This window comes from Manacus vitellinus, unplaced genomic scaffold (assembly GCF_001715985.3).
Source record: "Manacus vitellinus isolate BGI_N305 unplaced genomic scaffold, ASM171598v3 scaffold_5_pilon, whole genome shotgun sequence".
Lineage (NCBI taxonomy): Eukaryota > Metazoa > Chordata > Aves > Passeriformes > Pipridae > Manacus > Manacus vitellinus.
In genome coordinates, this window is record NW_021940682.1 from 32,368,014 (window position 1) to 32,390,291 (window position 22,278).

The 22,278-nt window shown below is 36.6% G+C and overlaps 1 protein-coding gene across 2 annotated transcripts; it reads right to left on the minus strand.

Annotated features, from left to right (window-relative positions):
- Window positions 1-5,550: 5,550 nt before the first annotated feature.
- RAP1B (RAP1B, member of RAS oncogene family) lies at window positions 5,551-21,863 on the minus strand. 2 transcript variants are annotated; one of them, XM_008926517.2, is made up of 8 exons: window positions 21,509-21,863; window positions 17,957-18,041; window positions 16,498-16,566; window positions 13,728-13,784; window positions 12,160-12,300; window positions 9,984-10,127; window positions 8,213-8,328; window positions 5,551-6,787 (listed from the first exon to the last, which is right to left on the minus strand). In XM_008926517.2, exons 2-7 carry the CDS (start codon window positions 18,011-18,013, stop codon window positions 8,242-8,244), a joined length of 555 nt encoding a protein of 184 aa, XP_008924765.1. In that variant the 5' UTR covers window positions 18,014-18,041; window positions 21,509-21,863; the 3' UTR covers window positions 5,551-6,787; window positions 8,213-8,241. The 2 variants fall into 2 exon arrangements, with proteins under 2 accessions (XP_008924765.1, XP_017936017.1); XM_018080528.1 differs by lacking the exons at window positions 17,957-18,041; window positions 21,509-21,863 and adding an exon at window positions 12,933-13,016 and having other exon boundaries at window positions 16,498-16,534.
- Window positions 21,864-22,278: the final 415 nt, after the last annotated feature.

A 22,278-nucleotide genomic window follows, 5' to 3' on the forward strand; every position in this document is an offset into this window, starting at 1 on the left:
AGCAAATTATATGTTAACATTCCTCAGAAGGATACATCTGACAATGGCTGCAAAAGACAGCAGAACTGCAAGACGTGAAGTCCCACATCTTGCTTAAGATGCTGATAAAATGCCGTGGCACCCAAGCCTGGGGTCTCACTGAAGCTGGCAGAGAGCCTAACTTCAGGCAGTTTCACAAGAAGAAAGCTGATGAAGATATGCAGAAACACAAGCAAGCAGAAAACCTATAGAGTGGATTAGTCACTCAGGAAATGTGATTTTGGATTTAAAGAAAATAAATATATGAAGATGCCCTTCTATCTTGTAGACTACCATGAGAGCACAACCGAAGGCAACAACCTTCATTATAACAGAAAACTAAGAGCATTAAAAGAACTATTCTAGCCTAATTCAGTACTACATATTTAATAGAATTTATCTCTCAACACATCCTCCTGAAACAGTGTAGCCTTATTGTCTCTGTAGTGCAGTGGCTAATTCAGAGTAATGCACAAATTACTATCTGGTTCAATTGTTTGCCAACAACTCACACTCTCAGGGTAGCCCTGCCTCAGGGCAGAGAAGCATAAACAAATGAGAAATGTAACCATGAAAGAGAAGATGCTTCCTTTGTGTGCTCTCTCAGGCTTACCCAAAGCAATGAGAGAATAAAGCAAAATATATATGGGTGAAGGGAAATTAAGAGGGCAGCATGCATGCTTTTAAAAAAACCCAAACCAAACAAACCTGTTAAAAGTATATAAAAGATTGGGGGCCTTGAGAGAACTTCTCTTAGTATGTACAGCCTCTCTAAGTACAGAATAGGGAAGCATCTTAGAGGCTCCAGTAAGGGGGCAATGGGGGGGGGAACACACCTGAAGGTGTGTTTTCAGGCAGTACTTTTTGACTGCCATCCTACTTCATATTTATCTACTGAAAGGGAAAGGAAAAAGGAGAAAAAAAAATAACTGACAGTTTCATGTAAGCATCTTATGCTTCCAAGAAGCAGAAGGGAATGCAAAATTTTCGGTCAGTGATATAAAGGACTCTGAATTCAAATTTATAATTAAAAATTACATCTCCATCTTAAGTTTCACATATTTGCATCAACGCTGATCTTAACTGCAGTTTTGTTACCAGAATATCAGGGGAGGTAGCAATGTTCCCTGCTTAGAGGCAGGACAACCAAAGCAAGCCCAGCAGCTAGCATCACTAACACAGGCACCTCGCACGTGTATCGTCAATCCCTAAGGTTCCTCTGCTCTCTACCAGTTTTCTATGAAGTTAACAGAGTCTACAGGATGTACTAGGTTAATTTTGACATAATATATCCTGAACTTTAAACAAGTAAAGTCAAAACTCCAGTTAACTTTCAACAAGATATGTTTTAAGACAGCTCATGAATCAAATAAATTGCTCCAATATATATGACATCTGCATGTATAAAATTGTAATCTTAACTCAGAACTACCAAAAGCAAGAGCTCAAAGTTCATGTGCAATGTGGGACAGCAGCACAACTGCATTCAGTACAAAGAAAACTATGGAACCTATGCAATACCCTGCCTTTTTGTAAGAGAAGGAAAAGAGTTCATGGTTTAGCCCATCTTTCCTTAGTTGAAACATGTTCCTGGAAGTGTGTAATTCTTCACTGTTTTTATTTAAAAGCAAGGAAGCCTTTTTTAAAACCAATCTCAAGCATTTAACTAAAGTGTTCATGTAATTGCTTAGTATTTAAATACCTGTGTTGAGACTCAAAATGTTCTCTCAGGGTCTTACCTAAACAAATTGATTCCCATGCCTGCTTCTATTGAGGCAGTTCAGCCAAACCCCCTTTTTATTGAAAAGGAAAGAGACAAATTTTTAACTTTCATTTTATTTGTGCCTGAAAATCATGACAGTACTGCCAAGGGTCTTTGTTGCTACTGGGTGTGTTACAAGCAGTAAACCCAGTTTATGAGAGCTGGGACTTCACATGTAGATTTTGTACTTCGTATGGGAGTGAAGCTACTGACTTCACCCTGCTAGATTTGGAAGTACTAGGTAAAAATGCCACATAGTATAAAAAGGTAAAGTATACTGATGAAAGAAGGAACTAACTTCCACTATAGTTTCACTCACTAACCAAGACTGCAGAAATGTCCCATCGCTTCCAGTTTATGGTAGTCAAAAGACATTTTGTGAATTAATTAGAAATGACAGTGTCTTTCAAAAGAAGTAGTTCACCCCAGCCACAACCTCAAAGAAAAAAAGCCCTGGTAGTAGTGACCTTTCTTAAAACAATGAAGCTGTTGAGCTTGTTGTACAGCAGAATTAGTATCTCTTGAGACTGAAGTGAGGCCAGTGCAATTACAAAGACATTCTCCATTTGAAAATCTCTCCCTAAAGAGCAAATCTCTCCCTAAAGAACAACTCCTTGAAAACAGGAAGCCACGCTCTCCTTGATGATTCAAACTTCTGAAAATAAAAGGCTTTGGAAGGTATTTAAAAAAAAGCAAACAAACAACCCCCCAAAAAACACAAACACATAAAAAAAGCAGCAAAATCCACATTCATCTGTTGTTTGAAGCCCAGATATTGCAACACTGAGAACAAAATCAAGACTACAAAACAACTTTGTTTACGGTTCCACACTAAGAATGTAAAGTTTTCCACAAATATAAGCATCTTTCCAGAGTTTACTTCATAGAACAGAGAATGTAAATTAGGTTTTAGGAATCCTCAACTTGTTCATAAACTTTTCAAAGAAAAGCATAAGGTGCTTGAGATTCAAAGAAAGAACCTAATTTGATTAAGAGCTCTGCTACTCTAATGCTACCTTAGCAAACAGCTTACAACTGCATTTTGTTACATATTTGATCAACTTGTTATTTGCTTTCATTCTCCTTCCCATACACAGGCAAAATAAAAGCTATAAATTGAAGTATAGCCTGATGCCATTGGGACAGCAGCTTCAAATCGAACAAAAAGCTTTCTGTCTACACTGATGCTTGGCTGCATCATCAGATTACAATTCAAAAAGTGCTGCAGATGGCGGTACATTGACTATTTTTGACCATTCACATTTCTATTGTTTATATGTCTAAACTGAAGTCTACCTAGAACTAGTACAGTACTGTGGCCAAATCTCTCCCCCTTTAAGTTATTTCCAAAACTGGCAAAGATAAGAAAACTTAGGAAAAAACCCAAGCAGTTTGATTCCAAACTCCTCCCATCTCTCATTTCTGGCATCACAGTATCAGTACATCTTATGAACAAATGTAATATTTAACTCTACAATACTTCCCCAGAAGTTAAGTTCTCTTATGCAGGAGAGCAGTAGTAGTTTGAGCTTACAGGTAGTTCATTTGGACATGTGAAAGCATCTTCCAATGTCTCAAAATAGTCTTCTATTAGGCAAGTAACATTCACTTCACAGAATAATTTGAGAATGAAAAAGGGCACTAGGAACAAGGTGAGGTATAAGAGGAAATTTATACTGCAAGGAAAGAGTCCTAACATGAAGAGTGCAATTCCATTAATTCTTTTGTATTTCAAGACGTAAACATTACTTTTTCCATAAAAGGGTCAGACTTTAAATATTGACATATACCAGTTTCAGATTAGGGAGGAAATAAAGCAGTCACAACCTTTGTGTGCACTGTAAGTATAAGCTAACTTTACAAGCAGTAACACGTGTATTAACACCGAATTTTTTAAAAAATTACTGCGTTAGTTCTCTAAATGTGAATTATGCATATTTTCATCCAAAGCTTTATGAGAAGTGTTCTGTTTCTGTACAGGTAGTTCAAGCGTGAGCTTCTTAAGCATTGGTACACAAAACAATTAGCTTGAAGACATGTTAAAGTTCATTCAAGAATTTCAGCAGACAGGATTCTTTTCTAGAATTGGTAACTGCTTACATAGTTCCAATTCCTGTGGGGAACTGGATGTTCACTTCCTCAGTGGGAACAGCTTCTTATGCCGCACTTATTTAGATATGAAGAGAATTTCCATGTTTTACTTTACGCTTCATGTCCATCATTTCCTTAGCATCATTCTGTCATGCATCTTCCCTTTAACAACCAGGACACTGCTCCCTTGAAGCTTGCCTATGTTTTCAAGGAGAAAAATACTGGGGTTTAGGTATTACCTGTGTTATGATGTCCCAGCTTTCTAAATCTGACCTAAGTTCTAAATACAGGGGTTGTGAAGTAAGGGGGGGGAACACATTTCACTTTTTTGAGCACAATCTTTAGATGTTAAAGCCCAGAGATTCTGAAAATTTTACTTCCTCAGGATTTGATCCAACTGAATACCTCTAATGCTGAGGAACAGAACAGCCAAGAATGTTTTGGTAAGAGCCTTTCAGGACAAAGCCTGATGTTCCCTGTAAATGGTGCTCTTTGGTCAGACACTTGAGACCAGACCAGGGCTCCCTCTCGGATATTCTCAAAGAATTTTCTCTCACTCCCGCTCAGTGCCATCTGTACAGCTTACTGGAAAAGAAACACATTAAAAAGACTGATAAAAAGACAACTGAGACATAAAAATGTTACAAGACACGAATAAACAGAGGATGAAAATGAAGGGAGGAGAAACATTGATTAGCTCATCAAGGAAGAAGGTAGGTACCTAGTGAAAAAAGAACTAGAGCATCCAGTGCTCCGGTCTCATCTACTCTGGGGACCATGCAGGATGCCGAGTGCAACAGCGATATTTATGGGGATCATCACATCTTCTGGTTTCTAATGATAAGTGAAAAGGAATTTCAGTCTTAACTCTGGTTCTGCACAGGTGGAAGTGTGTTACCTCCATTAAACAATGGTGATAGACTGATGAAACTACTAGCCAAAAGGATCAGCTGGGCTCCTTAATTCACTTTAGGCAACGTAAACTATCTCAAAGCTTATTGGTATTAGCTAACCTAATCTGATTGAATTTGCAGGAATGGATTAGAACAAGCTCTGATAATTCTGTGCCAGAGTAACAGGAGGCACCAAGTATTTGGGTGTGACATAAATTTTCAGCAGCACAGTCAAAAATCAGGAAATCATCTACAGTCCCCACATTCCAGTTCTCAGTCCAACAATGTCAACAGATATTTCCAGTCTGCAAAATTCTACACTCAATACTGCAAGAACGCTCTTCTGCAGATTTCCTTGAAACCAAACAAATATGGTTTAATCATGCAGAAAAATCATATTGTCTCCCAAGATAATTTTTTTTTTGAGCTACACTAAGTAAGTTTTAACAATTCTGACAATTCTTCCTGGAAAGGAGAAAAATAGCAGGCAACATATTTTTAAGTTTCCAAAATAGCCACTGGTAGTCTAACCTCTAAAGACACGTATTTTTCTTTGTTACACCTTGGAATATTCCAAGTCAAGAACTAAGTAGGATTTAATTCAGTCAGAAATTCATCCACCCTGACATATGGGATACAAGAAATATCTATGGCAAGTATTTGTCAGAAGACAAAGTCATAAGGGTTCCTTTTCATTCTAAGATGTATGACTCTGCACTGTGTAAGAGATTTAAAAATCAGTATTTACTAGTTCTACTAAACCACAAAACATTCAAGTAGTATAACTGTAATGCAAGCCCTTGCATGGCAATCCAAATTTATTGAACTACTGATGCTAAGTCATACAAAATTGCACCACTTTTAATTAAGGCTTTTAGTTTACATTTGGCCACCTCAAAGCAGTTGTAACATTAGGTTGGTCAATTTAAATACTGTGGCTCCCTGTTGGATATACACACAATCTTTACACCCAAACGTTAATGCATACAAAGCAACAAGGCATTGTTAAATAAATCAGCAAAAGTTAATTACTGCAACTTAGGCCCTGTGACCAATTACACATGATTAAAATTACTTCCCACATTCACATCCACAGTACTCTTCCACCATTTAACATCTCAACCAAAACGTTACACATGTAAAACAATCACTAACAGGCAAAAGTACTAAACCTGTATATTTGGTATTGCAAATACACTTATGCATGAGCAAGCAAGGGAATCACAGTGAGAATCTACAGCTGCAGAAGCCCAAAAATGATTTACAAAAAATTGTTAAATCATTAAAAAATTGTTTTAAAATATACACTTCTTGTTGTAGACCCCCACTGTACACACAACTATAAACATTGTTCCCTATGTAAACAAGGAAAAGGAAACATACAATAAAAGGTTGAAAAGTCTGGACATTTCCTTCCCAACAGATATTAAAGGCCATGTCTTTAGTCAGACGCTATACTGAAAGGACTCTTAAAGACTAGGTCACTGTCTCCACAGGTTTTTCCTAAAATTAAAAAACTATATAGCTGTTGTGTTAATCAAAGCGCTTTTGTACAATACGATGATGATGATGATCCTGTATTTCTTTAAAAAAGTTACAATAAGCTACAAATACCGATGAAGCAAAGTTATCTGGAGTAGTCTATATAGGAGCTCTTTGGACTTTCTTTTATTATGCTAAAATAGTGGTGCTTTTAGGATTTACATTATTGTACTCTCCAATAGAAAGTGGGGATTGTTGAAGTATACAGTACACAGTTTTCATACATGTACAACATTGGTGGATGAACAATGTCTCTTATCAGTAATACTGGATGTAGGCTCTGGTTTTACCAGTTGCATACATAGAATATTTAGAAGTAAAAATCTCTCATGACACTGGAAAGTGATTAGAATGTGCAAACTGATGTAGCTTTCATCCATTTCTTAAAGGGTACCACCACAGGAAAGTCCATTTAAGATGTTGGTAGGTTTAATAAAGTTGGAATGCTGGCACTGTTGAATTGGGCAACAGTTCTTCAGACCTGTAACAACAAAACAAGGGGTTAGTATTAAGAACAACTATCCATCCTTGCTCCTTACAACCACAGCAGGAACTAGCAAAGTTCATAGCAAACACAGAAAACAACCTTATCACTTCTCCTCAACTAATGTAATTTCTACTGTACATATACAAATAACATACTATCTCAATTATTATCCTAACTGGATTAGGATACATGTAGTAATCCAAGCTGAATTGTGGAAGTAATATTTGACTGGGGACCCTAGTGTTGCTTCCTGTATGACAGTTCCCGTGGCTTTATAAACAGAAACACAACTGAAGGATCAAAGCCCCTGAATCAAAAGTCCTGTTACGTAAATGAAGCAACCATTTCTGCCACTCTCAGCTAATGTTTGGAACCCTCTCAGTTTTACATTGATCAAAGCTGTTCAAATTAAGGAATTTTTAATTTATCAAAAGGAATTAAACACAGCACTACCTGATAAGTAATAAAAGCCTGCAATTTCTGGCAGTCAGATGTCCTACCAGGGTCCTCCAGTATCTCAAATAGTTCTATCAGATAACAAAATAATAGATCATAGTACTGAAGCAACTGAACCACCACATGTTCAATAAAACTGAAGGGAAGGGAGATAACAGGCAACTTGTACAATGTCAGGTCAATCAAGACAGACCATCAATCTGCCCATACTAAGGCTTGGAGATGAAAAGAGGAAAACAACCTGCCCAAGAACAAGTTGCAGAAAAAAATTCATGCCTGTTGACTAACTTCTGAAAAGGCTTGCTTAAAGAACAGGCTGGAGCTTCCTTGATCCTTCAGCAGCCTTCTTTGAGTACAGATTAAGTCATGTAGAACTTTAGCTAACTGAAAATGAGTACAAAGTTGATCTAGTAACCAATAGCTCCAGGTCAAATATTTGGAGTGTTACAATGCTCACTTCACCTCTCTCTTCCAAATGTACTAATTACAATGCACCCTCCAAAATACCCATACAGTCTCAAGAAAGGAAGCTAAATTCCTATGACACCACAGAAGCATATGCATGCAGGACTTAAAAGCAGGAAGTGACACTTAAGCGTGCAAACTGCAATACTGAACCATGTGCATTCCTGATAATTGAGCTCTTGCAGCATATTCTACCAGGTTTCAAAAAATAAAACTGTTTCCAAAAGCTAAAACTTGAAAGTATCAAAACACTGTTAATTTGAGCTCTCCCAACACCTTAAAGTTTGAAAAAAATCTTGATACTAATGTGAACAGTGTATCTTGCACATATTTGTAGTTCTGACTTTGAAATGGCAAAATAAAGACCATAAACATTTCTATGATAATGTAAATCAATAATTTTCAATGCTGTTCTGCATCAGCAGCTACCACAGCTGTTTAGGGTTTTTTGTTTGTTGCTTTGTTTTTAATAGCCAACAGAAAATTTAAAATGTTTACCTGGCTCAGAGCTACAGTACAGTTATGTATTAAAGTAGCTGACATGATGACTTTTTGCGTGCTTTTCCAGGCACTGGAGTTTTTCTGTTAATTTGTCGCACAAGGTCATAAAAGATCTGAAAAGATAAAAATCAGTTTGGTTATTAAAATTAAAGAGGTTTCTCTTACAACCTTAAGCCTTGAATCTTCACACATAATGTACTCACATGCTCAAGAACCCCTCTAAATATTTAGTTATCACAAAGCTAGAAAGTTAAATTGTATACTTAATTAATAACTCTTTGGGGTTTTTTCTTGTTTAAGATAATTGTCTGCCAAGGGTTTTCCACTTTCAGTGAAGCAAATTGGAAAGGCATCTATAATCTGCAGCCATTTAATCTCTGGGTCACATTAATCTGAATTCACATGAAAAATGCCACAGTGATCAACTACTATATGGCATTATTTTGCAGTTCAGCACTAAGGTCAAGAAACAGATCACAGCTCTCTCCTAACTCAAATCACTCTAAGGATATTATTCCAGATACTTTAAAATACTGGTATCTAAGGAATCAATTCAGCATCCCTAGAACTACAGCATGACATAAAGCATAACATTTCTCAGAAAAGTAACTCATGTATGGGACTCTCACACTTGGAGTTTCCTAGAATTCTAATGAGAACATCATTTTTTTGAAACATTATTTTAAGAAAAGTCAACATACTACAATTCAACAGCATCTGTTTCATCCATACTTGACGTTGTTCCAATTATTTCCATATTTCCTAAACTAAGAAAGTCCTTTTACTAATGCCATCCTAGTAGTTTCTTAAGCACTGCTGTAAAGCAGCAAAACGTTCCAACAAGGGCTTATAGTATTTGATGGAAGTTCTAGTTTATTAAACATATGACTTTTATACGGTTAGGGTGATTAATTTATATTTAAGAAAAAGTGAATAGTTTCCAGAAGTTCCCAACTAATTAAACACACATTACTTATTTTAAAAATGAGCTGCACTGAAAACCGCCATACTCTTTTGATTACTTGCAAGTCTTGCACAGAGGCCCTTTCAACTCGACTGATGCTGCCAACGTTTTCCACACGACCTAATGAACTGTGGGGTGTATCATAAAATTCAAGCTATTCCAGAAATGTAAATACTAACACAGAAGTTTTAGAAAAAGAAGCTGTATCCCATTCTTTATGCTGGCACTTCCCCCAGATAAAAAGGCATGCGTTATGGCAAGTCCCCAAAATGCATGCATTTGATCAATCATCTAGCTCCTCTTAACAAGTAGGTACATTGTAGAGAGGCTTTTGCCTCCCTTTTTCTATACAGAGCAGCTAATTTTAACAAAACCTTTAAGAGTTTTTGTTCTTGCCATCTCAAATAATTTAACACCAAATAACTTAAATCAAACTACTTTTAATGACTTAACTGTCTTAAAGGTCTTTAAAAAAATAGTTTAGCAATACAGTCTCAGTTGATAAAAATTATATCAACTAGGGAATAGATCATGAAAAAATTATTTATTCTAAATTCATATGAATATAATTTAAGAACTAATTATACCCAAATTAATATATTTGAAAAAATCCCAAGTCAAATCGTAACATAAATATATCCCTTAACATAAACATCTCACAATAGCAGGGTACAGTTTTTCCATTATAGTGGATGTTATTCATGGTTTTTTTACTTTTTCCTTGACAATGTAAATGTTTGGTTACCACAGTGTCCCATCCTTGCCTCCCTGCTACCCCTGTCTGACATAGGTAATGTGCCTTACCTCATTAACATTTATCTTTGATTTTGCAGAAGACTCTAAGAACGCACAGTTATTCCATTGCCTTGCTAGGTTCTGACCTTGTTCCTTTCCCACAACTCTTTCATCTTCCAAGTCACACTTATTGCCAACCAGAATCATAGGCACCTAAAAAACAATTTAATGCCAGCAAAGAAATAATTAAAATTTTAGGAAGGCATCATGTAAATGCACACCTAAACCCCTATCTCAATCCGTAGAGGATCCTGACTTTCAGAATAATCAAGCTCTGGTCTAACTGCAACTTAAGTTTACAGTTGTGTGACACTTTAATCCTCAAATGACTGTACTTTTTGCCTGCTTTTGACAGGGCAGTGGAGGGGAATGATTTGAGGATTCAGAACACAGCCAACTGAGCAAATTTCACGTTTTCTAGATGACTTATTGAGATTTCATTTCTAGATGTTTAAGGCATCAAGAAGTCTACTGAAGAATTTGCTACAAAATTCTTACACGTTTAGAAATTCTGGAAACAGTGTACTGGAAAAGCGCTACTGTACTGGCAGCATGATGATGGATGCTAAAGCTCCTTTCACCATTCCTCTACTTTCAGCATATCAGCACACCTTTCGGAGCAGTTTGTACACACAGTTCTTATTAGCAAGGTAATGCATACAGAGAAGAAAAAACATGCTACCTTATCAAAATCACCAACTACAGAAAACACTGATTTGACCTTTGTGGCAAGAAAAGGCAATCATCCAAATTTTTTTTTCTTTTACTATTTTAAGGACATAGCTAAGTTCCTCACAGATTCAAGTGTCAAAAAAAGGTTTATAAAATTACAACTATTTTTTTTTAATTTTCCCCCACCAAGAAAGCAAGTCATGCCTAAGCTTTGGCACCCCAAAAAACTTTTTCTGTGAATTTTGATGAAAACTGAAGTTGCAACTTGAAGCTCATTATCCTTCTGCTTATACTAAGGAATGCCTTTTGAGACTGAGGGAGTGTTCTGAAATGAAATACAATTCCAAGGAAATACTACCAAAATACTACCAAAGAAAGCTATTATGCTAATCAGCATAAATATACTACGTAAAGTAAGATTTTAAATACAATCCCATTTATCTTGATTTTAGTGTACAAAACTAATTTCATGCTAAACAAGGCTATAACTTGGTAGGCTGTGGATGGGAAAGGCACATGCAACTTAAATACTAGCCTTTTGAGATACATTTGTGATAATGGGTAATAAGTGACTTCTAGAAGAAATCTGCTGAACATAGACAAGACCTGCAAACACTTATTGTCAAGAAAGTGCAGGGTTGTTTGTATTGCAGAAGTCATAATTCACTTCCCTGAAGCTGAAATGTTTAATACATTCTGTGTCTGCTGTCAGCAGACACATATGCAGATACATGCAGTAAGGAAAGCATCAAAGTTTGCATAAACAGTTTAAATGAGATGAGCACACTTAAAAACTGTTCATTGCTTAAATTCTTCTTCAAGAAGGAAGTTATTCTGCCTGAAAGCTATTAGCTACAAGGTGTTTCTGTTACGAATGCATTCTTACTGCTGTTTCACATTTGAAATACCTCTTTATTAGGGGACTGAGTATTCACTTCCTTCAACTGTTGTAAGGGATTTTTAATAATTTATAAAATGTAAGGTTTTAGCCTCACTTTATAGCTTTAATAATGCTAAGAGATGCATATAGAAATTGCATGGAAATAGGATGACCAAACAACTGCAAGCAGACAAAACATAAAAGCTGCATAACCTGTAAATTTAAAGCTTACAATACTGTCTTCTGTGAGAACTTAAAATTTTGTGCTTTTAGAATACCATAAACAGTAGGGATATTGAAGAGAAAAACTCTAGGTGTTTTTAAACCTTCATTGATAGGAATTAAGAGAACAATAGAGTTGCTTTAGAAATGCTTGCTGCAGTACTGGTGAATAAGGTTATATACAGTTTCAAATAAAGTATTTTAAAGGATGAGATGAAGCAATTCTCTATATAACACATAACACATGATGAATTACAGTTTCTCTGGTTTACCTTACAAGTTGCATTTCTGCACTACACATCTATGGGTTGATCTTAATTTAAAGCTTGGAAGCCATCTGACCACAGTGTGTATACACTGCAACATCTATAATGAAAACTCTAAGTATTAAGAATTTTTAGAGATGCTTACATCATCAGTGTCTTTGACTCGAAGAATCTGTTCTCTTAGATCCTGTAAATCATTAAATGTGGACTGTGCTGTGATGGAATATACTAATGCAAAACCTTGTCCATTTTTCATGTATAGATCTCTCATTGCTGTAAACTGTTCCTGTAATTAAAAAAGATACAGATGTTGCATTCAATTTGTACTTTCCTTGCACAGACTGCTACAAACTTAATGTCACAAATGGATCACAAGTACAATGCATTTGTGCCCCTTCCCTTCCCTGTTAAACTGATCAATGTTTCACTGTTTGACTATAAAGCACTATAGTAAACAGAACTGCTTTTAAAGAAATCTGAAGTTTGGAACACTATCTGGGGTGGCTGAGCAACATCTGTATATTGCCAACAACCATAACCTGGGAAGAAAAATCACAGAAACTAGAGTAATTTCATGGGAGAAAAGTACAGTAGAAGGTACAGTGTAATCTGTAGATTACAGATGTTACATTCCTCCCAAATATCTCCTTACATACCAAATTTTTCTCCATCTCCCAATAGTTCCTTAAAATGGATCTTAAAGTATATGCATCCCTTTTCAGTCTCCATTTTTTAGTCTAGGCACTTTTCTATTTTAAATTGCACTGTAATTTCCAAGGAGATGGACTAGAGGATGGAGACACTCAACAGAATTGTCACATTTTCTTAACTTCAGTGACAACTATGATTTTGCATATAAAGACTCACTGGTGCACTGCAGAGGAGCACCAGGACTTCTCCCTGTTTGAAAACTCTTACCAGTATGACTGTGGAATAGCATTTGCCTTTCTTGCTTTTGTGACTTGGCTATCTGGTGCCTGATCAGTCACTCTCTGTCCCTCCCTGTATGTCAGATAAAAAGTGTGATTTATTTCTAGAAAACAGCCACTCCATCCATCTGTATTTTTGCAGAGTATTCATCTAATATGGAATTTAAATAAGCCATTATTCAACCAGATTACTATTACAGTTCAGAGAACATATGTTAAACTCCAAGGGTTTTGAGCTTAAGCTCACTGGAATCAATGAAGGAAACAACTGGTTTCAAAAGTTCTGGAACTAGTCAGAGAAAAACCTGAGCAGTATGCAAAGGGTCAGCATAAACCTGGTGCTTTGAGCTCCTATAAGCTGACTAAAGCAATACTATTTTTATCTCAATGTCACAGTACATCTCACACACAAAACAAAAAGGAGATGAGAAAGACTGTATTCTCTACAGCAACAGAAATCAAACCTGAGTAGCCAGTGGGCCTAAATTTTCTCTGGGCAATATAAACTTAAAACAGGAGCAAAATCTCTTTCAAAATACTCAATCTCATGTTTCCCCTATTACAGAACATAAGTTCAAAGGAAATGCAATTTATTTTCTGCTACAATACTCAAGTATTTTTAAAATACTAATATGTTAAAGGACACCTTCTAATCCAGTGAATGCACTGACCACAGTTACTCTTTAGAAAATGGGGAAAGAAACTCATCACCATTTATATCCCTATAGTTTTTGATAGTTTTAACGCTGTACGTCAGTATTTAGGAAAGTTCCTTTTTACATACCGTTCCTGCAGTATCTAAGATTTCAAGCATACACTGTTGTGCATCTACTTCAACTTGCTGTTGAGAGAAAAAGATCAGTTGGTTAGAATTTTTCCTCTTGCAACTCTCCTCTCCAAAGACATCAGAAATTGCGTGATTTTTATAAGCAAATTCATAATGCATAAAGCAACATAATGGCTTAAGAAGTTTGAAAACAGCAGGAAGAAGCCTTTCAAAGAACCCCAGTGACATTTTCAAATGCAGCATCAGCAGCCAAGTGCCACTTTGCAAAGTGATTAGGGATTTTTGATTATTTAAAAGGAGGCTGCTAAATTTGTAATGATGGTTATCAGCAACCAGCACAACTAATTTCCACTTGTTTCTGCGATCATCACAGATTGAAAGAGAAGTACAACTGAAAGCTAGAAAGTTGAATTGTCATCTAATGCTCCAATAGTAATTTACATCAACAAGAGTACAAGTAGTTCATGGCAAACAGTTAAACAAGAACCACTAAGAGTGGTGTCACCAAAACAAGCCTTCAGGAACACTAATTAGAAAATTGACCCATCTTAGAAAAGTTTGCAATAAATAGGTTTAAGAAGGTGGATCAGTTTCTATACCAATTCCAGAGTTTCTTTATCTAGCTTTTACATCAAAGAAATGGCTGTGAGGCTAGCAAGGGACATGAAAGTGTCCTCAAGCTGTTTCAAGCAGGCTACCCACTTTTTTTTCTTCAAGCTGTTGGTACACTTTCCTTGTTTCCATTTACATGTCAAATTCCCGGTTGACAGATCAGCACTCAAAAGAACTTTGTGTCACCTATTCTCCATATATGCATTGTAACTTTTCTTCTGTAAATAGATTTGAGTTTAGGGGGTGGAAAAAAGGAGTATTTCCACTCCTCTTACACCTCCCAAATGTCCCCTATGGATGGCGATTCCTTAAAAATAACCACGATTTTAACATGTATTGCTGACACAGTTATCCAGCTAATTAAGAAGCATTTATTCACTTTATGAAGAAATATTTGGGGAGTAAACCAAAGCATCAAGTTTCAAGACTTCATGCTCAATTATTTAGTTCCAGACAAACAAGTCACATCCTCTCAACTTCAAATACTATAAAATTAGATTTAACATTAATAGCATAGAATTGCAGCTGCCGAATCAACACATTCAATTTTGAATTTACTCAAGTGAGAAGCAAGTTAGAATTGTAACTAACAGTGAGGGGGTAAAAATGACTGCATAAAGTGTTGTCCAGACTTCAACAATCTGGTTGACTTGAAATGAGCACCCAGAGGTATTACTAGTCATTTTAGGAACAAACCTGAAAAGAACATAATAAGATATTTACTAGCAACAGCAACAAAAAATGTAGTTAGCAAAAGGCAAAATTTCTTAAGATGGTTTTATTTTCCTAGGCTCTGTGGAAATAGTCTTTGGAAAAATTAACCCAGCAAACATCATGAATCTAGTAGGACCTGAAGGATGTAAATATATAAAAAAGGAAATATTTTGCTTTAGATCAGCCTGTGAATATTTTTTGAGTCATTTACTAGGCCTGACCCAGCAAAGGCCTGCACCAACCATTGGGATAGGATCCAAAATTCCTGCTTCTCTAATACAGAAAAACTGTCTGTATAGAATTTGGTTTTGCTGTTATCTCTTTAATAAGAGTTCTAGCTTTGGCTGGAAGCCCACATACTTAAGATAGACTAGGATTTTTCCAACATACAGTTTACATGAAGCCAAAGAAAAGAGGTGTGAATTCATCATTTTGCTCTCACTAGTTCCTCTTCTGTTCAGAAGAGATTCTGGTGACTATATGCTGCAACAGTTGTTAATACATCGTTTTTATTTCAATATAAATGTAGTCCAGTGCTGAAAGAGGAGGTCTTGCAATTTTTGCCCATTCCTATCTAGGGTTTGTGGATCTTGCCTCCCTTGTATAGACACTGGCATTTTTGTGGCCACATGATGAGCTACATCAGAATATCAATGCAACTGAAAAGTAACTCAGCTAGGAAAAAAACCAGACAGATAGATTAACCAACACAGCCAAAAACTTATCTACCAAATGGTTAATGGTAGCAGTTCAGATACAAACTATCTTAGTCTGGAATCTTAATCATGGTCTCAGGTGATACTGAACAGTGAGCAATATGGAGATTCAAGATGATGCAAGCAGAATCAAACCTTTCAGCCTGTCATGCTTGAAGATGGGAAGACAGAAACTAACAGGTCACTTGCTGTAAATGCTTGTTCATTTATGATAGGTTTGTGTTAACTTATTAATAAAACAACAACCCATCTAATGGAAGCATATTTATCTACCATTTAAATCATTATGAATACAGTATGATAGATGCCTCCAGTGTTCTAAAGGTTAGTGTGAAGTTGCTTGTAGCAATTTTCTTAATAACAAAGCAGCTTAGCACCTCCGAGTCCAAATCTACCTGCAGATACCAACACACAAACAAACTAATAATAAATATGATAAAACCAGGAAATGGGAGTGTATTTTGCTTTTTTTTAACTGATGTTCCCAATTCTGACAATGAAATTACCATTTCTTATTGACTATCAGCAAGATATTATACTTAAACATCAAAAAGCCAGTCTTGAATTATTCCTCTTAAACAGACTTTAAGAGCACCTTTATATTTCAAACTTGCTAAGTTACCTGGTATTACCAGGCATACCCTTTTTCAAGCAATGACTCATATTTGACAATAGGTACTGCAGCTTTAAGTTTCTGTAACACTAGAGAGATCTTTTGCATATACCTTTCTGTAGGAGTCTTCTATCGTAGGATCGTATTTTTCAACAAATATTCCTTGAACAAATTGTACAGTCTGCAACACAAAAGTTCTTGTAAGATTCTCTTGCATAGTGACATTTTGTAAACATCGTACACAAATTACTGTTCTAGGTGTATATTCAGTTATCCATTAAATTTTTAAGGCAAATTAAGTGATTGACATAACTATAAAATTATAAGAAACAACAGAAAGTTAGATGTGTATGCCTATTTAACTATTTAACTGTTAGATGAAGCAAGCTATGTTTTCTGTTTTCTTTATCCATCGTCACTTGGAGTGTAAGAATTAAAGCATGCATTTATTTAATGTTTGCCTAACTCTTAGAATCAGCACTAGTTTCTAGTTGACCAGGATACTATACAGCTGCATAGCTTTTACATTTGCATTGAGAACTACTGCATCTTCTGTCACTTATTGGTCAGCACAGGAATTAGTCAAAAAAGAACTGACAGCTTTTACTAGTCTTAACTAGACTCAGTAGGTTGTTCCTGTGTACCTAGCATGAAGGACGTTTTTAGCACAAGTCAGATGGAACTTTAAGACTCAATGGTCAAGTCAGAGCAGACAGATTCAAATTCAGAAATGCTGCAGTAAGATAAAGAACTCAGAGGTGAAGGAAGATGTTCTTTCACAATCTAGCATGATTTGTCATATAAGTTTTTCTTTAGGAACTGCTTTGTAAGAGAATATTTCTTACCCAAGAGTGGACCTCTGGACCTTATATTATGATAAGGTGCCCAATTAAACTGAAAGATTTTAAGTTTTTAGGTGGACTGCGAACATCATATTTTGTGAACTTTTTCAGTTCTAGTCTAGGTCAGACTAAACTGTTCTGTAATCATGTAATTAAAATGCACGAGCTCTTGGATTTACAATCTGCCACAGCTATACACCTACTTGCATGGAAAGATGTAGAAAACATGCTAAACTTCCTACAAATATGCAAATATGTATTTCTATTTGCATTAAAAAATATTAGTGCTTTAGAGACAGCTATCAAACATTAAGCACCCTGATGACCTGTCCAGAGACAGGACTCACAAAGGCCAGACACAGGCAAGATATTTCATTGTGTGAGATTCACAAAGCACCTTGATCTCCCACAGACTGGTGGCTGGGCTACCTACTGAAGCCAGAGAATCTCACAATGCTGTGGCTCTGCACCTCACTGTCTCAGACTGATCAACCACCATCAACCAACCACATATAAAAACAGAAGCATGTGAGAATGCACCAATGGATGGAGATGCACTAAAGGATCTACCTATTCTAGCCATGAAGCCTCAGCAGTCATTACTAACATTTATATTTATTTGTCCACAATTAGAGAAATACACTTTAGTAGAGAGTATATTAGAGAAAAACTAGAATAAGTTTTTCTCGAAAAAAACCCCATACTTAAACTGCCTCATAGAGTACTTACCAGAGCAGACTTTCCAACACCTCCAGAACCAAGAACCACTAGCTTGTATTCACGCATGATGCAAGAGATAAATCACCCTCAATACCTAAAACACAAAAAGCCACCAGTCTGATTAAAGTTTGATCTATAACAGAGTACAAACATGACACCACAATCCAGTTCATTAAGCAGGGTTCAATAAAAACTCCTTTTAACTTTTTTTTAATACAACAGATGTTTTCAAACTAACAACTCAATGCAGCTACAATAAAATGCTGCAAACCATCAGATATAGTATTTCCTCTACCTCATTACTGTTCTCCCATAAAGAATGTCAAATAAACTCTACTATACTGAAGCTAACAGTTACTATTAATAAGAAACAATTATCCAAGAGGAGAGAGCATGCATTTTTTCACTTTGAAACACTTAAATGCTAAACGAAGAATCACACAGAGAGAGATTTGTATAAGAAAATTAAAATCTCCTCTTCCCAGCAAACAAGCATTTCTTAAAAAGAACAGCAGGATCCCAGAAATAATTTAAAAAAAAAAAACAAACAATCCTTCCTAAGACTGGAAGTTGATTAATGTTTTGCTAGATATCTAACTGCAGTTATAATGACTGATGTTTCATGAGTAAGTGGAGGCAACTAAAATATTCTTTTGAGACTATTCCCCTTCTACAAGCTAGATCTGTTCCCCTGTTCCACACTAGCTAGTGTGGCTGCCTACAGCAATCTGACAGATCTGCTTGCTCATCTTTGTTGAAAACTGACCCAGCAAAACCAAAACAAGGTCACAGATTTTGGGACATGTCTTTGGGTCATACTGCTCAAAAACCCACACCTGTTACAGTTCCACTACCAACTGAGCTACTAACAGGATTCTTACTGCTGCCCTGAGAGGAAGGTCTCATTTCTTTTCCTGTGGGGAGTCTAGCACTTACCAGATTGAATTACCCGTTTCTCCCCTCTCCACCCCTGCAGAAAGATGAAACCCTCCCCAACTAATGAATAATCTGGGGGCTGGGGAAAAGTGGAAGTGCAGGGATCCAACACAGGTGCTTGTAAAAGGTAAGCAGCAAGGAAAGTAAAGTAAGAAAGACCTTTCTCATCAGCAGTAATCTCACAGCATCTCTGAAATCACACCATCTGTTAGGTGCTTAGCACAAAATGCTAAGATGACTTACACAGAAATTAAACCACCCCCACGATAGCGTCCTGTCTTTGCCATCACTGATCAACTCCACATCGTCAGAAGACTGAGAAATTGAGAGGCTGGGTCCTATTTCTTCTTGGAAACGCATAATCTTTCAACTTATCCAAACTGTTCCTCACAAAAGAAATGCAAAGAGAAAGCCTTAAGGAAATAATTGACCTGATGTCCAGCAAAGCAGGTGTCTCCACAGGCTTCTGTTACCAATAAATTTTGAGACTCTTCAGTGATTTTCACATCTAATAGGACATCATTTCACTCCTGACTTTAAAAACTGTTTCCTTCCCTACACAATTCTTTGCAAATGAAGACCATGAGAATCATTCACACCACAGGTTTTTATCTGTTTGGATCCACAAATCTGTAAATTGTTCAGCCTTTCTAGAAACAGCATTGTCTCTAACTGTAAAGAAAAGCACCTTTCAAACTCATGACAAGTTAAGCCTTTAACTACATTACCCTTCACTTGTTTAAAACAAACATGCAGTTACTCCTTTATTTTTAGAAAGGTGTCCCTAGAATGATATAAATGTAGCGAGTGTAGGGGAAATCCCAGTACAGTAATCTTGGTGAACTGCAGCAATTTCAGTGTCTTTTAAAGGACAGTTTAAACTGAATTTTTCAGTCTTCAGTCTGAAGTTAGCAACTAAGTAAGGAGAGGTCAATAATGAAAGCTTACACTAGTTTAAAAGTAACAGAACTTAAACAGCAGCTACAATATATCTGTTTTAAGTAATTTGTGACTTTTCTTTTACCTAATGATCTACAATTCCATGGAAAATTCCAAATCCTGAAATAAACTAACAACTTTATTTTAGTGAGAGACTGGCAATTTCATTTTTGGCTCTCAAATAGCAATTCAGGAATTTAACACAAACCAAAGCCTCTTTCAGCATCCAGATTTGGAAGTTCAACCCTAAATATCCAACTGCTGTACAACGCTCTGGAGTCGATTTTCCTACTTTAAGTGGTGGTACATAATTAAAGCATATTTATACAGCTTGGTTAGCCAATCTTCTTAATCACTGAACACCTAAGCAAAAAGCTTTTTAAGATCTTGAAGACATGACAAAGCCAGACTGCAGCACACTCTAAGCATTTCTCTGACCTTCCCTCCAAGCTCGGGAAATGACCAATGTAATTAGTACTAACTTCTTCCTCCATGACAATGCTTTTGTCATTTGTACAGTTAGTCTTTAACTCAGGAGAGCACACAGTAATCCTTTATATATGCACACACCCACACAGCACAGAGGTAGCTTGGCATCTCTGCACTGGTGTACTGTCAGGTAATCTGGCCATCATTATCTTGGAATGACACACAACCCAATGTATTCTCTAAAACTCTTTAAGAAAGCTAACTTGGACATCTGTAACACAGCATGCCACAAAAGCACCATCTATAGTCCACTGCCACTTAGATCTACCACCTCACTGGCTTTGGGCAACAGTACTGATGTCACTTCACCGCTCACTGTTTTCTAAATGAAAAGAAAAACCTCAATTCCTAGCTAAAAGAACTTTCCTAATAAAATTTTCCTGTTTACAGGTCTTTGCCTCCTTCTCAACTAAGAAGCCACTGGCTCATGAAGCTAGGAATTTCTTTAGGACACTACAGTCTGCCACACTAGTTGATGCAATTAAAACCTAGCACACACTTTTTCACTGACCCATATGCCTGATGGCTGCAAGCATGCCCCAGCTTGAGCTAGGGCTCTGATCCTGCCTGAACTTTTCAGCAATTCTCAGGTACCCTGACCCAGCTCTGCTCCAGCTCGAACCCATTTTTCCATATCAGATGTTATACAAACCGCTTGCATCCGAAATCTTGATCATGCTCTTATTTTATTTTTCAGCTGACACAATGCTTGACTCTGGAACTAGAATTGTATTTAGATTCATCCAATGCCAAAACTATTTCCTTTTGACTCATTAATGACAAATGAGCGGGGGCGAAAGAGGAAGACAACAAAGTATAAAAGAGGAGGTTTAAGCCATAAAGCACCACATCTAGCCAGCATTTCTAGAATAAGATATGGTTCAGTCCAACAACAATATCTGTCTGTAGTCCCCAGATCACCTCTGGGATGTAAAATGAACGTACTCAAAGAGGCACAACAGAAATGAAGAGACTAAGATATGTAAGCAACAGATAAACAAACGCCCCAGACTTATAAGACATTTGAGAAGTATTCACCTTATCGCCCAACAGTCAGATACAAATAAGTTTAAACTTATTCTTAGCAAAAAACCAAGTAACCTGTTTGAATCCCCCTCCTCATTTAGGGGAGTCTATTTTAAGAGAAAGGCTTTAAGAGAATTGCTTTAAAGGCTGTCTACCTTTAAGATGACTGACCTGCAAGGAGTGAGAGCAATGCCAACTTCCTTTGCTTTTTCATTTTCCCGTTCCTCCATCTTTAGGCAGGAAAATACTGTCAACTACGGTCTTTATGCAGGCTCTAAAGAGCAAGAAGATAGGAAGCATGCAAAAAGTAAGACCTTTTTTTTCTCTTAACTGGAGCAGGTACTGGCTTTGAATAGCTGAGTCAAGTATTTATATGCACAAGTATTTGACATAACTGAACAGTAGAGATGTCTAATGCAAGATTTAGCTAGAAAAAACAAGGGAAGCTACTCTTTAAGAAACAGCATTATCACATAAACTGGATTCTAATGCTGTCTCAAGTATAGAATCTCTCAAAAGTACAGATTCAGACTGCCTCCATTTTAACTGCCAGTGATGATTCAGTAACTGCCTTGCACGCTTCCCGAGACACAACCGTTCATAAAACCACCATGTCTGTGCAGCCTCCCTCACTAGTCTGTCCATATTACTTTTTGTCATTAATGTATTAGTGTGGCGTATTATTTTAACTGCTTGATTCTACTTCTTCACGGCACACTTAAAAATTAAAGTACTTGATAAACTAGAAGAGCAAGTGAGCACACTTTATAAGCACACAGACACTTTCCCAGTAAGGATTCTCTTTGAAGGATGAGCAGATTTTTGAATAAACCCATTTGAACAGAAGGAAGAAAGGTTAACCAGGACAAGTCACTGAAAACAAAGCATTTTAAAAGCTTCACATCTGACAAGGACTGTGAACATGGGACTTGCTTTCTGAC

What these genes read in the sequence shown, in the direction of transcription:
- RAP1B (XM_008926517.2), bottom strand. Translation starts at nt 18,013, where the DNA reads ATGCGTGAATACAAGCTAGTGGTTCTTGGTTCTGGAGGTGTTGGAAAG. An exon ending in GTGTTGGAAAGTCTGCTCTG is followed by an intron (nt 16,567 to 17,956) that starts GTAAGTACTCTA and finishes TTTGTGTTGCAG; the next exon opens with ACTGTACAATTTGTTCAAGG. An exon ending in TCTTAGATACTGCAGGAACG is followed by an intron (nt 12,301 to 13,727) that starts GTATGTAAAAAG and finishes TTTTAATTACAG; the next exon opens with GAACAGTTTACAGCAATGAG.